At 30.4% G+C, this 17522-nt stretch overlaps 1 protein-coding gene across 2 annotated transcripts; it reads right to left on the bottom strand.

The window, feature by feature from the left end:
- Positions 1-520: 520 nt before the first annotated feature.
- Positions 521-17032, bottom strand: LOC111637871 (sorcin-like). 2 transcript variants are annotated; one of them, XM_023383463.1, is made up of 5 exons: positions 16945-17032; positions 10335-10514; positions 9865-10029; positions 5900-6043; positions 521-1276 (listed from the first exon to the last, which is right to left on the bottom strand). In XM_023383463.1, exons 2-5 carry the CDS (start codon positions 10501-10503, stop codon positions 1050-1052), a joined length of 705 nt encoding a protein of 234 aa, XP_023239231.1. In that variant the 5' UTR covers positions 10504-10514; positions 16945-17032; the 3' UTR covers positions 521-1049. The 2 variants fall into 2 exon arrangements, with proteins under 2 accessions (XP_023239231.1, XP_023239232.1); XM_023383464.1 differs by having other exon boundaries at positions 16941-17024.
- Between the last annotated feature and the right edge of the window lie 490 nt (positions 17033-17522).

Here is a 17522-nt window from a genome sequence, read left to right as displayed (position 1 = left end):
GCTTGAATGTGCCAAATTGACAGACTGCCACTAAATTTAGTGAGAACTGTAGTTTGAACTAGTGAGAAGCTAGTCTGTGACTTTGCAATAGGGCCTGAAATACCAGAGTTGACTAGTGCCAGATTACTGAATGTGTCAAACTAGCAAATGGCCAGAGTACCAAGACTGTACTGTATTTATCATCTAGCCTGACACATATTATACACTGGTCTGCAAAATTTAAGCAATGATGTAATTTTTAAGCAGACAGCCATGAAATTGTAGAAAAGGCCTTGTTGTGATCAGCACAATGAGCACCCAATTCAGTAGAAAGGTGATTCGTATGCAGGAAGAAGTCATCACAGGTGATGTGAGGGCATGCAAAATATGTGCAGTCAGTGTATGTAGTGCAAGACTACAATAAAAAGGACAAAAGGTGCTGTTAAAGGCATTCACTGCATGTTCAAGTGAGTTTGTATGTGCAATATGGCTAGAAGAAACCATATGTCTCTGTATTTTGAATTTCATGTCTTCCAGGTGATTTTTTTTTAACTCCACAAGAAAACAATTGTTGCTTTTTTTTTTTTTTGGCCATAAGTTTTGATCACCAGTGCATAATATGGTATAAATGAAACAACATAGTTTTGCTTTAACACATTGCTACAATTGCTATATGTTGTTAAGAAAAATTATACATCTCATTCTATTTCATTGCTTTGTTTCCAGATATCAATATCATTTAAGACGAAAAATCTTAAGAAAATAAAATTCAATTGAATCTAATAAGGCAATCAAATTCATATCACATATGTTACCATAATTGATATACATTATAAAATGAAGTAAACAGGAAAAATCACAAATTTCAGATTTAATACTAAGATGATGTATAAATATATTTGATTTTGATTTTTAATAATAAACAATAATATAGTAATACTGAATAATTTTTAAATCAATTACAAGTTTCTAATTTATTATAATTTAATAAAAAAAGATTAACAATATTAGTATTACAATTTGAAATGATCATAAAATACATAAATGATAATTTTTACAAATAACTTATACTATGGTCTATGTAACATTGAAACAGTTAAGAAATCTTCATAACTGATATTAATCACACCTGCCATTTTATCGTCTCTTGCTCGAAAAGCATCGGTAAGAAGCCTCAACTGAACGCTAGCAACAATAAAGTTATCTAATGTAAGGGATCGGCGAGTCTTGTAATCAAACTTTGCAATCAAATTATTGACAAACTGGGGTGAAAGTCTGTAACCCATTTCTTGAAATGCTATAAAAAAATTTATCTTTATGATATCATAATTTGATAATTTAAAAACAATAAAATTAATTACAATAATAATATTGCATAAGATATACAGAGTATAGACACAAACATGGCAATAAGTTATATCTTGCATTATTCTTCTGTTTTTAATAACCAAATTCAATTGTTCTAGAGCAGAGGTGAAGGTAATTATTAGGCTATTCATTGAATTAGATGACATGCATCCCAATCCCTTGAATGCTCAGTCATCCAGAGAAACCTCTTAGTTTCACTACTAGTATTTTCAACATTGTCCAGCCACTTTCCCTTTGAGTATTTTAACTTTTACAAAAAAATGTTTTGTACTGATCTTGAGACACAACAACTTTGTAATTTAAAATATGTCATCATCTTTCATAGAACATGAGATTGGATTCCATGTCCCCCAACCTTTGCACGGGGGCAAATCTTAACAAATTTCCCACTACTAATTACATACACTCAAAGCTACTGTATTACACTGAATGTATTATGTAGTTAGTGCAAGATATAGCCTGGTACAATGTGTGTCTATGTTACTGTGAATGACTGATATCTGGCAAATGTCAGCATTCAAACAGTCATTTCGTGTATGTACAAAATATTTGCTAAATATCATCATTTCTCACTTACACCGGCAAATGTCGACATTCAGCATGCACTGATGGTGAATGTTGAATAAAAATATTTTTATTACGTTAAGACAAAAATGCAACTTTTTAATATGTCAAAATAGGAGAAAGCTTAAGTAACGGCACATGTAAAAAAACTGTTGAACCTAAAATAAACAGTACGTTCTAAATCATTAAAGAAAATAATACAATAATAAACTTACACATAAATTATGTGATTGATGTTGTACAATCATATTTATTGCAATAACTTAAACTGTTATGGCACTTTGAGAACCTTGCTTTTACAACTGCATTTATTCGTGGAACACCTCTTTTTGCAATGACAGCGTGTACAGTCGACCACCCTATAACAGTGTAGATAATTCTGTGTTATATGAATTCCATGTTGTACGAGTCACTTAGATTTTACAAATACGTGAGCCGTTCACAGTCCGGCACACGTATTTGTAAAATCTAAGTGATTTGTACAACATGGAATTCATATAACACGGAATTATCTAGTGTTGTAGGGGGGTCTACTGTATAGCCTTACCCTCCACTTTTTGAATTAGCTGTAACTACTTCTCTCAGCGATATTTCTTGAGAAGAAATCTCATCTATGAAAAGTAACTTTTCTTTACAAATTACGAACTGATTACGTTATTACGTGATTATGAACTGATCTGTTAATGGTGTCTTTTATTCGGATATTGACGATGCCTTACTGACGACCCCCTCTCATCCTCTGTTACTTGACCTGACTAACCGATCCCCACCTCACTGGATCAAAAGAACAAAAACACCATTTAGTGACAAAGTGGGTGATTTCCACCAAACTGTTGCTGGGAAAAGAGGTATGATCTTGTCTTACCTCTGACTACCCACAAAGGATTTGGCGACAGACTGTCGTCTCTCTGTCGACATTGGCTTTTCGGGTGTTGTTTTGACCTCAACCAAAGCTTATCTATGCTTGTTGACATACACCGGCGATTGTTCGAATGTATAATAATATAACCAAATAATCGGTTTTTCACCGATGTATTTTGTATGTGTCGACATTCTCTAATTTCGGTCTTTCACAGTAACATCTATACCCTTTAGATAAGACATATTTTTATAATTCACTACAATAAAAATTACAGTAATTTTGGTAATTTTAGAAACTAGCATTTTAAAATGTCTCATTTCATTAGAAGAATAACGAAAACTTACTGATTTTCATTAATATAGTTGTATAAATGTTTATGAAAAAGTAACAACATTATAGAAACATTAGTTTTTAAAAAGCTAAAAATACTGAACAAATATCTTAATATTTCATTTATAAGTATTATACAAGATATGTTTTTCTAGAGAACAAATACAGAAGTTAGTAACTTCAAATTTTATTTTTGATTAATTATAAAAAAAAACGGATCTTTATATATTTTTTAATTATTGTAAAAATTTTGAATTTATATCTGAATCAATTTAGAACTTTATCATTTTGTGAAACAATTTATTATTTGTAATGAAAATTCCCTCAAAACAATAAAAATTCATTAAACTTCAAATAAAACTGAATTTATAATTGTGAGTTAATAATTTTAATAAACATTCACAAAATTTATGAACTGCATGTGTTAAAAAAAATTTAAAAAGTAACAATAAAGCTCTAAATGATTCTCTCTTCAAATAATGTTGCAAGTGTCAAAACAGCAAAATTGAGATTTTTATAATAAATTGTGCACTGTGAACTGAGTTAGCAAATAGTATCTTATTATTAAAAAATTCTGACTGGTTTCTGTGAAAAAATGTTTCTGACTTATCAACTGCATGGAAAAACATTGCATGTGCATATAAAATGGTGGACAAGCAGGTGTTCACTCTTACCTCTTCGACTGCTGCAAATGCAAACTTTAGGAAAATGCAAACTTTAGGCATTGTCAACCCTCAAATTGGAATCATAAGATATCAAAAATATAAAGGAGATCAGGAAATGGATATTTGTTACACACTGGACAAATTTAACCAGCTATAAAGCCCTTGATTGAGATGAGTGGAAAAATATTGCATGGAGCATGCAAAGAAGAATGACACAAGGGACCTCAGCATTTTAGAAAATTTTTTTGTGAGGCGAAAGCATCTGAAAATTACCTCGACAATATGAGTTCAGATTATGTCTGATGTACCTACTGTCATTAGAATAAGACATTCCCATGATTTACAATCTTGAGATGCATTTTCCTTACTGCAGTCGACAAGAAGTCATGCATACCAGGAAGTTCTGAATCGCTTTAATGGCCTTCAGAACATCTGTCTTCCATTTGCATACAGTAGGCTGCTCCAATGAAAAGTGCCAAGAAGAAGGGCCAACTGTCCACATGCAAGTTTCTGAATCTAGAAAATGCAACTTTTATAGATCTCTAAAGTCTGATGATGAAAATAATAATACTGACTAAATTCAAATAAAGCACATTTTTCCATTTGACAATCTGTGCTTTCCTTAAAGGTATTTTTAATTGGCTAGCGAGAACTATTATGTTCAAGCAACATTTTTCCATTAGCATATCTGTTTGTTAAGTAAAAACACGCTGTTTATAAAATGAGGTGTCATAAATAAGAAAGCAGATATTGATTACAAGAGAAATATGTATTTAAGGACAGAACTTCCATTCTGGAAACAAAATATATTCAAATTTTAAAACATTGCATGTGACATATGCATGCAACTTTTTTCTATTACACAGAATGCTTTATTGTCATTTACTGATGTATGTTGCAATGAAAATGACACCCAATTTTTTGCAGCAATGTCATTTCTACCAGTCATTGCATTACCGACCCACTTCAATTTAGGAGTTTTCCAGTTTTTCTTGTGTTTTTCCAGAAACTTTGGAACTTGAAACATTATTTGACACAAGTCTTCAAATGTTATTTAAACATTTTTGTGAAATATTTACTGTTTGAATTCAGTTTGAAGGTAAGCAGTTAGCTCAAAAGTACTTATTGATGTTATAATACTTTTATGGAGCAAACATCCAAACTGAACTATAACATATTTTTGTATAAAACTGTGTGTGTTCACAAAATTTTTTGGATGTTAATAAGAATTTAGTAAATACTATAAAGAATATTTCTAAATCAATAATAGACTAATTTCAATTTTGATTTGGAAGCCAAGCATTTATTAATAGTTTGAACAGTTTCAAATTACATGAAGCAAAGCATCAGAAAACTAACTTTTATTCAAAGTTAATTATCTGAAAATGAACTCTATGTATTTGAAAACATTTAAGTTTTTAATATATACAGGGTGTCCAAATTAACTCAACATTTTCAGCTGGCTATAGCAAAAACTATTCATCAGAAAGTCATGAATGCCTTAATGAGATGATGGAAATTTTTTTAGAGCAAAAAGTTACTTCCAAAAGCCACCACTAACTAGAGAGTGGCTCTTGGAAGTAACTTTTCAATCTGAAACAGTGGCATATTGGTCTGCAAGATCCCCAAACTTGAATCTATGTGATTTTTGGCTCTGGGGCTATCTCAAAGACTTGGTCTACCATGATCCCATAACATTGCTATCAGATCTTAAACTATCAGATTGCTATATACACTGCTTAAATACACAGCATGCAACCATTGAACATACTGTTTTATGCTTTCAGATGGTGGTCATTATATTTTGAACATGTTTTGTTCACATTAAACAGATAACTTGTGTAGCTCATTGTTATGTTCTGTATAAATCTATAATACACTCTCTAGTGGTGGTTTTTGAAACTAACTTTTTTGCTCTAGAAAAAATTTCCATCATCTCATTAAGGCATTCCCAAACTTTCATGACTTTCTGATAAATAGTTTTTGTGTAGCCAGCTGGAAAATGTCTAGTTTAATTTGGGATACCCTACTTTAAGTTCAGAACAAGACTGAAAAGAATTATACTTTCACTATTATTAATTTCTAAAATTATATTGAAAAACTTATTTGTAATAAATCAATTATTTCTTACCTCTTTGTAATTCATCAGTTTCTATGGATCCAGTGCGATTACCATCATATTTCTCAAAAAGAGCTTTCCATTGTTGAATATAAGTCCATATACCTTGGAATTCTGTGACATCAATGGTACCATTTCCATCTTTATCAAACATTGCTTATAAAAAAAAATCAGTTTTAAAACAGAATCTCTAAATATTCTAAAATTATAAAATATTATAAATAAAAGAGCATAAAATTAACATTTTAGTTTGGTAAGTAAAATATGACTCAGAATATCATAATCATTGCAGTTTCTCAGTCCATAAGCTTGTTAAACATATATAAATTAATTAATTTCAAACCTTTTTAAAGTAAATTTACTACTGTAGCAAGAACACAACAGCAATATAAACACAATTAGACTCTTACAAAAGTTTGAAAAAATACATTTGTTTGAGTTAGATTGCATATAAAAGAAAATGCAAACTTTTAAAAGTAATAATTTTTAAAATCTGAATAAGAATTCAACCATCTAATATTAATAAATTGGACCATAATAATAAACTGAAAAAATAAACATTGGCACAGGAAAAGACTTCGAGCACTACTTTGTGCCTTAAAATTATTGCACATATATTAATTTGGCTGAACATTAGAATATCTTTAAGCAGTATGAGTTAATATGGGGAGGGGGTGGGTCTCCAAGTTTCATGGTAGTTAAGCATGTCCTCGTAAATATCAAGTTTATAGAAAAATTATTAGAATTGGTTTGGTTTAATTGGTTACGGCAATGTGACACTGAGCGATCTTCCAGGGTAGATGACTCCCAGAAAGACTTTTATGTAAAGCTTGCCCCAATTTAGGTGTAACTAATGTGAAGAAAATCCAGAAAACTCCATGTGGCCAGTCCGTTGGCCATGCATGAACCCACAATCGACTACCAGTGTTTGGTGATTTATACCATTGTTTATCAACTCGGTTACTGGAGGATACTTATTGGGCTGCAATTTGAAACAATTGTAGACCTATAAATTTGCACTGTCATCTGTCCATCTCTGTCCTTCCTAAATCTCAATGGAGAATGGAGTTAGATGAAAGTCATTACCAGAGACACAGAAATCTTAAGAGAAAGAGAACCAGATTAACTATATGTGAACTTCCAATTGGTACTGTAAGTCATGTTATTTTAATTCAAAAATTTTCCCCTGAATGGAGTTAGATACATAACTGTCACAACTTTGTTGCTAACAGGAAAAGTGTGATGTACAGGGCAAAACATACTACACTCCATGCAGGCAAATGCTGTGATACCTGTCACAGTAATGGCATAATGGCATATCTATTTTTCATTATATCATTGTTGCAGTAATTCAGTGAATATAACATATATATTTTTAAATTATATCCTGTTTTGTAAGAATTATATTTAGTTAATTAATTTGTGAAATTTTTTCCAATAGATGGTGCTACATGTAAAGCCAGTATTCAAATTCAGACAGAAATTAATCAATATACACTGGAACCCCGGTTAACGAACTTAATCTGTTCCGCAACTCCGTTCGTTAACTGAATTGTTCGTTAACCGAAGCAATTTTTCCCATAGAAATTAATGCAAATGCAATTAATTCGTTCTAGTCTCCAAAATTTTTGTCATTTTATTTGAAATATACAGTAATTTTCTTTGATGAAAATGTAAGAAAACGTAGTATCTATCGTTACAGCAACAAACATGTAAACTTTGTTTAATAAAATAGCACTGTACATACCTTCGTTTGTTGTAGTTGGTGGCAGAAAAGTGGAGATATACGAACCTTAATGCTTAGAAGGGGAATCCCCTCCAAAAAATAATGGGTAGCACTTCATTGGAAGATTCTTAGAGTCGAAGTCTCTTTCGGAAAAAAAACCCACCAGTGGCTAAGTGGTCTTCGTACCTTGAACACGGGGAGTTCGTTCGTGGGTTCGCACCTCGCTCAGACGGGCTGGCCACGTGGAGTTTTCCGGGTTTTCTCCACGTCTGTAACGCCTAAATAGGGGCCAGTTTCCCTTAAAAACACCTCCCAGAAGGCATTCCCCTAGGCAGATCGCCCAAGTGTTGCGTTGCCATAACTTAACAAACAAACAAACTCTTTCCGTAAGGAACAAGAAATTGATCTAAAGTTGATTGTCTTACTCTTTTAATCAAAATTTTTCTCAAATGCGATAGCGCATTGTCGTTTATATTGCGTTGTCGTTTTCTATTGCCACTATGACTTTTTTCTTTCTTGGATGCCATATTGATTAAATATATAAATCACAAAACTGAAAAAAGAAGTATAGCACAAACACTCGGAAAAGCAATGCTTAACTCGCGCATGCCTAACACCAACTAAAATTTGACACGATATACCGTTACGTTCGTTATCCGAATTCTGTTCGTTATCTGAGACAAAATTTTTGCAAAATAAAAGTTCGTTAACCGATTTGGTCGTTAACCAGGACGTTCGTTAACCGGGGTTCCACTGTATAAAAATCCAATCAATAATTTGGGATGGGATGCATGACATTATCTAAGTTAGAAGTATATATGAACATAACTGCCAAGTTTCATAGCAATTGGTCAAACAGCCTAGGTGTGCATAGTGAACAAACATCCTCATTTATATATATATATATAGATTTACTCACAGATCAAAATAAACTTGAATTGTGAAATTGCAAATTGATATTGATAAACACAAAAATTTGATATATTTCTGCAGGCAGTGCCGTGCCGTGCTATGCTATGATACAGAGAGGCAGCTGCATCAGGTGACACCTTAAGGGGCGGCATAAGCAGCATTTAAGGAGCGGTATAAGAAGCATTTAAGGGGCGGCATTTCAAAGACTTGCATCATACTGAGAAAATCTACCGCATGGCACTGTCTGCAGGAACATATTGATACTTCTGCATTGATATTGTACTGCAATGCAAGCATTTTTCTCAAAAAAATTCACACAAAAAATGCATATCAGTACACTTATCATTCTAGGCATTTTGATGGCAATTGCTAGTTCAGAGGAGAATTGAAATATAACAGCTATTTATGTAAATGTAAGAACCATACTGAATTGTTTGAAGCAAGTAAACGTAATATAAATGCAAAAATAAACATGTTTGACTTTTCATATTCTGCAATGGAAAATCCATTGTTACATATTACATTTCAATATTTGTTTACAATTTTGTAATGAAGCATTTCTAGCCAAACTTCATATAATACTTTTTACTTATTTCCATTTCAGAATATGCTTTTGCCATTTGGCAGGTTATCCCTGGGACACCCTGTATACAAAAAGAAAAAAAAATAAATAAATAAAACCAAGCATAGAAATCAATATATATATTAGTAGCATACAATTATATATATATAAAGTTTTCATTTATTGTTTTTTCAATTTCATTTTAAATTAAGAAACAGTCTATTCAAAAACTTGTATATATAATAGAAATGTATTTTTTTTCCTGTCCCTTTTCATCTCAGTTATCAACATTGCATTAAAAATTTTCCTATTCTACTAAAATATTTTTTTAATGAATTTTTGGTTGGTGCTGACCAACATGCTGCCAACTGAATGATTTTAATATGCCATTTAGAAAAATCATCATAAAAAGTATTAATTTGCATAAATTTGAACTTTTTTATTCTGAAAAACGTTTTAAATAAAATTTGTTTGTTTCATNGACACCCTGTATACAAAAAGAAAAAAAAATAAATAAATAAAACCAAGCATAGAAATCAATATATATATTAGTAGCATACAATTATATATATATAAAGTTTTCATTTATTGTTTTTTCAATTTCATTTTAAATTAAGAAACAGTCTATTCAAAAACTTGTATATATAATAGAAATGTATTTTTTTTCCTGTCCCTTTTCATCTCAGTTATCAACATTGCATTAAAAATTTTCCTATTCTACTAAAATATTTTTTTAATGAATTTTTGTTAATAGCATATAATTATTTATTAAAATACCTATCATCATACGACAAGCTTCTTCATTAAATTTGGTCCAGTTTCCATTAACAAGAGCTGACTGTAATTCCTGTGCAGTAATTTTTCCAGATTTATCAGTGTCCACAGCTGTAAACCATTGATAAATTACAGGATCTGTTCTTTGTCCAGATTGATTCCAACCTCCTGAAAATCAAACATTATTTACTTAATAAACTTTTATGTTCATGTAATAATTATTATATTATTCTTTACAGAAACTAAATCAATAAGATAGAACTATAAATTAAAATTATAACAAAGTTATTTAAATGTATGACATGTAGAATTGCTGGTAAGTATTACAATAAAAATATCTTACACTTTTGTGAGCTAGAGACATGTAAATTTTTTGCTTCTTAGCAATATCTTTTTTTTTTTTTTTTTTTTATAAAAATTCAATTATTTAGAAAAATAAGTAAATAAAGTAACTCAATTTAAAATTAAATCACCTTGTGGATAACCTTGTTGTGGATAACCCTGCTGAGGATAACCACCCTGCTGAGGATAACCTTGCTGAGGATGTCCTTGTTGTGGATAACCTTGTTGAGGATAACCTTGTTGAGGATGACCCTGCTGTGGGTAACCTTGATGTGGATAACCTTGACTTGGATAAGACATTTTGACTTATGCTGTAAATATAATTACATAACAATTATTAATAATTTTGGCTTTTGTTATTTTAAATAAAAATATCCAAAATATATAAGTTAGAAAGTTACTTGTTATGATGGTATTTTTCATTAAAATATACTTATAAGAAACTATCTTTTAAATTTTACATTATCATATATCAATACTGTACTATATATTTTGTAAACTGGTATTTTTTAAGATTTTTATGAAAAAAATGAAACACCAATGAATTTCCAGTCTTTCATGAATTTCATGAATAAAACATAAAACTGTAATAGTAGAACTATATTTTCTTCTATTTAAAACAAACATTCTTAATAACTAAAATTTTCTTCAAGTAAAATCCAAACCTGAAAAACAATAACTGAATACAAATAGTGCAAAACAGTGGATAGAGAATTACAAATTTATTACCTGAATGTATAGAATAATAATGTATAAAAACAAAACTTTGACTTCTTGAAAATCAATTTTATTGTAGTTTCATAAATTATTCTAAAAATTACAATGTACCACAAAATAAAATAATTACAGGTATGCAAAATTATTAGTATTTATCTATTTTCCATAAACCTGTATCTAAAATTTGGGGGACTGATAGAAAAATGGCATAGCTAACATTAGGAACCTTACTTAATTGTACTGTAAGTGAGTACACGAAAATTCAAATTTTCCTTCATTTCTGACTTACAGAGGCTTAAAACTTTTGAATACTAAAACATTTGCTAAATGAAATAGAATTAGAATAAAAAGTTAAAAAAGCAAACCAGTTTTTCCTTTGAGAGAGACTATTTTTTATTACAACTTATTTATCCCCAAATGCATTTCACCAGTACACTGGTCTCAAGTCAGAAACGAAGGAAAATTCGAATTTTTGTGTATTCACTTACAGTACAATTAAGTAAGATTGGAATATTCTGACTCTATCGTTTTAAATACTTTAAATTTATTTTTATAACATTAGGAAGTTTTAGCAAAAGAAAAGATGAGTTTCATTTCTCCAACACTTTCATATGCAACATTTTATTAATATGAGCGTACAATCCATGGAGCATGTAACTAAACTATGAAAGTTTAAAAAAATTAAAACTAAGAAAATTATGAAGAATTTTCTACTGTTTGTTTTCCTGTTTCTTTGGAGGGGCCCAAGGTCCTTGGGTGCACCACTGACCAGTACTACATATTGGGCTTAATTTTAGATTTAATCTTCTGTAGTTAAGCCCTACTGAAAACTAAATGAAATCAATGAAAATTCAAGAACAGTACACACACACACACACACACACATATATATATAAAAACATGTAATTTTTATTTTATGTAATTTTTAATATGTATATATTATATAAAATATTATATATTAAAATTTAACATTATATAAAATAAAAATTATATGTTTAAACAGTTTACATAGGAACAATCAAAAGCTATGTTAAACTATAGTCAAGTGATAACTAATAATCAGGAGAATAAAGTCAACTACTCAAAACTTGGTGTATGTTAATTAATAAACACTGCACATGTAATAAATATCCAGCAAGAAGAAACTACAAGAAAGAAAACATTTTCATCTGGGTTTGCTTTCTTGTAGTTTCTTCTTGCTGGAAATCAGTGGCATGCAGTCCATGAAGCTGGAAGCACCAATTCCCTTTTATTTTCTAAAATATAAATACATATTGTATGATTATTTTCATATTTTAACATACTTTGATTTACTTAAAATTAATATTTTATTATAACCACATTAAGGATTTTATTACAAATTTCTATACACGTGAAAAACAATGATAAGATTGCTATTGTATATTTGAATATAAATTCGTATATGCATATTCTAAAGGAAGTGCTGTATTGTCAAATATGGTACAGCTTCCATGACAAAAATATTTGAATCGTGTAAAGCAGCCAGATTACAGGCATTTGCACATGTGCATTACAGAGTACCAACCTCTGGTGGTTTAGTTTGTGGATGCTACATACCAAAATACTTTATAACAACACTTCCAATGATTCTATCCATTAGCCACTCATAGGGAACTACTTGACTAAGTGCATTATTTTAAGATTTAAAATGTAAAGAATATTTTATGTTATTTTTTATGTACGTTTTTTTACTTTACAAAGCAATATTTAATTATAATTTTCTTCAAAAGTATATTCATACAATTGAAGAAGATTTTGTACCAGGTATATACATCCACCACATTATATTTTATTTCACCAAGTAAGTTTTTATGATTTTATTTTAAATTTTAGCCCTTATATCGTGGCTAGCGATTCGGAATGTAATTGCGATATTAAATATTTATTTTAAAAAAGTTATGGCTAAAGACCATATAATGAAAAAGAAAACATTATTAAAAGAGAAAGATCAATGCCTAAATTAAATATAAATACTTCAACAAAAAAGTTTTTTCGACATTTTCATGATAAAATTTATGAAGACGTAAAATGGCTTTGTGGATGCATAAAAATGCAAAAAGATTGTTTTGTCGGCTAATAGATATATTGTATCCAAATTAGCAGATGTTATCAAAGCAAGAATTGGCATTTAGAGGACATAGGGAATCTATCGAATCTAATAAGTACAGACGTAATTATATTGAATTTGCTTATTTATTAAGTAGGTCAGATAATCTATTAAAAGTATATTTAGAGAAGTCTACGGTTTTTACTGGCTTATCTAACGAACGAATACGAATGGACACTAGACCATCATTGACTGATTGCCCCTGAAAGTCGGCTTATTACAGAAACACAGCTTTCCTATCATCAAATGTCACGGCACGCCATTGACAACCTTTTTCTTTCCTCTGTTATAAACGGGTAAGAAGAAACATTGCGTTTAATGGTTTCCAGATGTTGAGAACTGTTATGATCTTAGAGTTTAAAGATCTCTACTCGTAAAAATCGCTATTTAATATCTAACAAAGAATTAGTTTAACGGTTCGGACTGGACACCGGTCACGTCCTGCCTGTCTAACTGACCCGAACAAAATACGTCCCCCAATCGCTCGCCCACACGTAAGTGTAACCTGATCGGTTCCAGATTGAACCCAGGTCGTTAGGTTTTCACACGTGCAAAAACAACCGACCCAACAAGAACAATGTACCAGGGGTAAAGACAAAGTGTGAGGTACTGTACAGTACAGTGGCTAGGAAATATAGTGTCGAAATCGAGCTTATTTTCTGTCCCTATATTGGAGGTTGCCGCAAGAGGCGCTGCTGTCAATCGTTGTGCTACACTGGCTGTATCATCCTATGTTTATATTGGTTTTAAGTGGGATTTTTAAGCATAGTAAATGTGCTGTAGCCAAGTAAAAGAATTTAGATCGATAATAAATCATATCACTAGCAATCAATTATTATATAGTATTACTTTATTAACATTTATGAAGGAATTCATTTTATTAAAGCTAATTAAGATTCTTATTAAATCAAATAGCCTACACTGTATTGTCTATTTTTACATTACAGCTGNAATAACGTTCTGAACAAAGATGTACTAAAAGAATTATATGATTTAATATCATTAATTTTTATGGTACCATCTATGAGTGCATCTGTTAAGTGCAGTTTTGAACCATGAAGCAAATTTATACATTTGCAAGGAACACTCAGTCAGAGGAAATATTGTCATCACTTGCATTGCTTTCAATAGAAAAAGTGCTTTTAAATACTTTGATGGAATCAATTACAAGCAATTTTTATGATAAAGTAATTAATGACTTTGTGGAAAAAATTGCCAAATACAGTTAGTTTATAAAAAATAATAGAAACAAGTTCTTATATCTTTGTTTCATGTCAATTATCTATTTTAGAATTAAAATAAACTGTTTATTTTTGTCATTTCCAGTATTTGTTTAAAATTTTTATGGAAACACAGCTTCCCTATCATCAAATGTCACCACACACTGCTGCTGGAAATTGGTTATATGTGCAGTGTTTATCAGTGGAATAGGCAATGCAAGAGCAGATAGGGCATTACCCATGTGAAGTTTATTAAAAGGGTCCTATAAGGAGAGTAAACCAGAGGTGGGATTCAGTTGTAATGCATAATCTGTTTCTAAAATTTCCTCAGTTTGACCAACATGTGCTTGAAGCATTTTCCTTAAGGGATTTGCTTTGTTATTTCTTATAAAGTTATAAATTGATTAAAAAGAATATCATCATTAATAAGATTATCCCGTTGACAGAGACCAATCATACATGTAAGAGGAAAATGGTACTGTGACAAGATGATTTCGGAAACTAAAAGTGATGACTATTGCAAATAGCTGGTCTATGAGCATTGGCAGATGGTGTGAGGTTTGATCTCCCACAGTTTTCTCTGATGAGAAAAGGAGTAAAAAGAAAACATTAGGATTGAGATACAAGGGCAAACAGTTGTACAAAAATTTTTAATGTAACAAATTCAAAAGGTCTAAAGTTGGTAATTTGTTAATGTTTCTTGTGCAGTTTATGAAATTTGGCCAGTACAGTTTTTATAATTAGCATTTCCTTAATTAATCCAAACTGGGAAACAAATTTTCTGTAATTATTCTTTCTGATTGCTAAAGTGAGAAGCAGGTTGAAAAATTCCATTAAAATATATGTTTATGGCATTAATTCTCAAAATTTAATTTATTAAAAGGATTTTAAAAAACATTAACAGGTAAGATATTTTCAGGTTTTATTTTTTAGAAGAGATAGAAAATGCAGGAGAGAGAGGTTAAAATTTTTGAATTTCAATAATAGCTTGGATTCTAGGCTTTTTTCATTAAACATTTAGTATTTTTTAATTTAATTTAAAGTAAGCAATGCAATAATAACCAATAATAGATAATTTTGGAATAAACTTGTGCATAATTGTCCATAGTTTATTTCTCTCCTGATTTAAATCTGCAGTGGCTGTTGTTTGTGCTTCCTGATTTAAATCTGCAAATTCTGTTGTTTGTGATGTCAAACATGTCTTTCATTAATTAATGAAATGTTTTCATAACCTTTTTGAAATGAATGAACTTTAAACCCAAGTATTTCTTTCTGCAAAAGCCTTATCAATTGTCCTGAAATATTTTAATTGGGTTTTGAAGTAAGTATTAGCAAATACGTATGTTTAAAATATGTTTATGACAATTTATATGACAGTCAAAATTTTTTTAAAAGTTTTTCTTCAGTAAAGGTAAGCTTGGCATTTGGAAGTGAAATGTAAAAAATAATAATACAGATAAAACCTCGTGTGTACTACTTCCAAGCACCAAGCTTAAAAACCAAACAAAAACTTCTAAGAAAAATTTTGACTGTCATCTAAATTGTCATAATTTTTTTACATCTCACTTGTCAGATGTTTTTATTTGGACAGAAATTGTTTTTGTTTAATAATTGTATTATTATGTCAAGACATAAGATGACAACATGCAATTCAGTCAGTATTCTGCTGCCGATCAAATGCGCCCCAACAGAATACTTTCAATATACACTTTGGTCAGAGTTGACCAAATGCATCATCGACCGACACTTTCAGTAGGCTGTTTAAAAAAATAATAATAAATTTTAATTCACATAAATTTGAGCTTCTGTAATTTTGAATAAACTTCATTTGTTCCCATACAATTTTATCTTTATAAGCATAAAATTAAGCCATAAAACTGAATTAGCTCTGTGGGAAACCTCATGAACTTTGACCTACTAACCTAGAAGTCTCGCCAGCACCTCACTAATAACAAGAAAGCTTAAGTTTAAAATTTGAGCTTCCTGGATCCAGTAGTTTTTCTCTACAAGCATCTGCAGTGCCAGACGAAGAAAAAGAAAATACAGCTTTTTTTTTGGTAATTTTTGCACTTTTCAATTGCTTATATTTTGGCAACTGCCTTACACAAAATCTTGATATTTTGCACACTACCTAAGAAAACAATTTTCTTTCAAACGAGATATTTGAAATTACTTCAGGTGTTTGGGGGACGGAGAAATCGACTCCCGAAAATCGGCACCTGATTCCTGTATATGTAGTCAGTCTGTGACTTTTTTACTTGCGGAGAGTCAATGCCTTGACTCCTGATATGCCAAAATTATATTTAACATTTTTTTTAAACACAGTATATTAATAAAATCATAAAACAGTAACAACTCCATCAAAAATTAGCAAGTACTGTAATGATTAACAAATATAATTACACTATAACAACTGTCAAACAGTAACATCAAAATCTAATAAGATTATTATTATAATTATTGGATGGAGAAATGTATAAGTATGTGATTAAGAATTTGAAGAAATCTTTCAAGAAACTTGCATCGTTTGGTTTTGAAAAACTAAAAATATTTATAATTAATAATTTGTTAGGTTAATAATGAAATTATTTCATAATTGTAGGCTCATATAATTTTAAATGTACGTGAAATGTAACAAAAACGTAATAAAGACATAAATCAATAGGATTTACCTACAGTTAATATGAGTAGAATATCTTCCCTATCAAACGTGATTTTCTAACTCCTTTACGCAACTTCCGCTTAGTCACCAAGCGTCTCCCTCTAGTGTCAGAAAACATAATTTACTTGACTATTTCTAATATCAGATACGATTAATGCTTGAATTGCAAAAAAAAAAATTCAGAATGATGTTATGCTAGATTAAAAATGTTAGCAATTCATTCAATATTTCTATTTAATCAGGTTTGCAGATTCTATGGTTGAGATTTTTTGGATGCTTATCCGTAATCAAATATAATTAAATCATTCTACTTTAATACATAAAGACAGGAATATTTTTTAGCCGGTACAACGTTCCGGCTGAAAAATATTTCTATCTTTACCGGCTGATAGCGTAAAATTATTAGCAGTATCGACTATCAATATACAGTCGACCCCCTATAACGCGGTAAATACGTTCCACTTTATAAGAATTTCACGTTGTAAGAATCCTTAAATACATAAGCCAATCACAGCCCGGACGTGTGTAGTTTAAGGACTACGGCTGTTTGAAAGGTTTTCTTCCATAAAATTAATCGATTCTAGACTAATTT

Source organism: Centruroides sculpturatus, unplaced genomic scaffold (assembly GCF_000671375.1).
Source record: "Centruroides sculpturatus isolate CEXI.00-Female unplaced genomic scaffold, Cexi_2.0 scaffold1039, whole genome shotgun sequence".
NCBI lineage: Eukaryota > Metazoa > Arthropoda > Arachnida > Scorpiones > Buthidae > Centruroides > Centruroides sculpturatus.
This window is presented reverse-complemented; position numbering and strand designations above follow the sequence as displayed.

Coding starts and splice junctions, on each gene's coding strand:
- LOC111637871 (XM_023383463.1), bottom strand. CDS start 10,503: ATGTCTTATCCAAGTCAAGGTTATCCACATCAAGGTTACCCACAGCAG. Junction 10,030..10,334: donor ACAACAAGGTTATCCACAAG/GTGATTTAATTT, acceptor TTTGATTTTCAG/GAGGTTGGAATCAATCTGGA. Junction 1,277..5,899: donor AACTGATGAATTACAAAGAG/GTAAGAAATAAT, acceptor ATTTTTTTATAG/CATTTCAAGAAATGGGTTAC.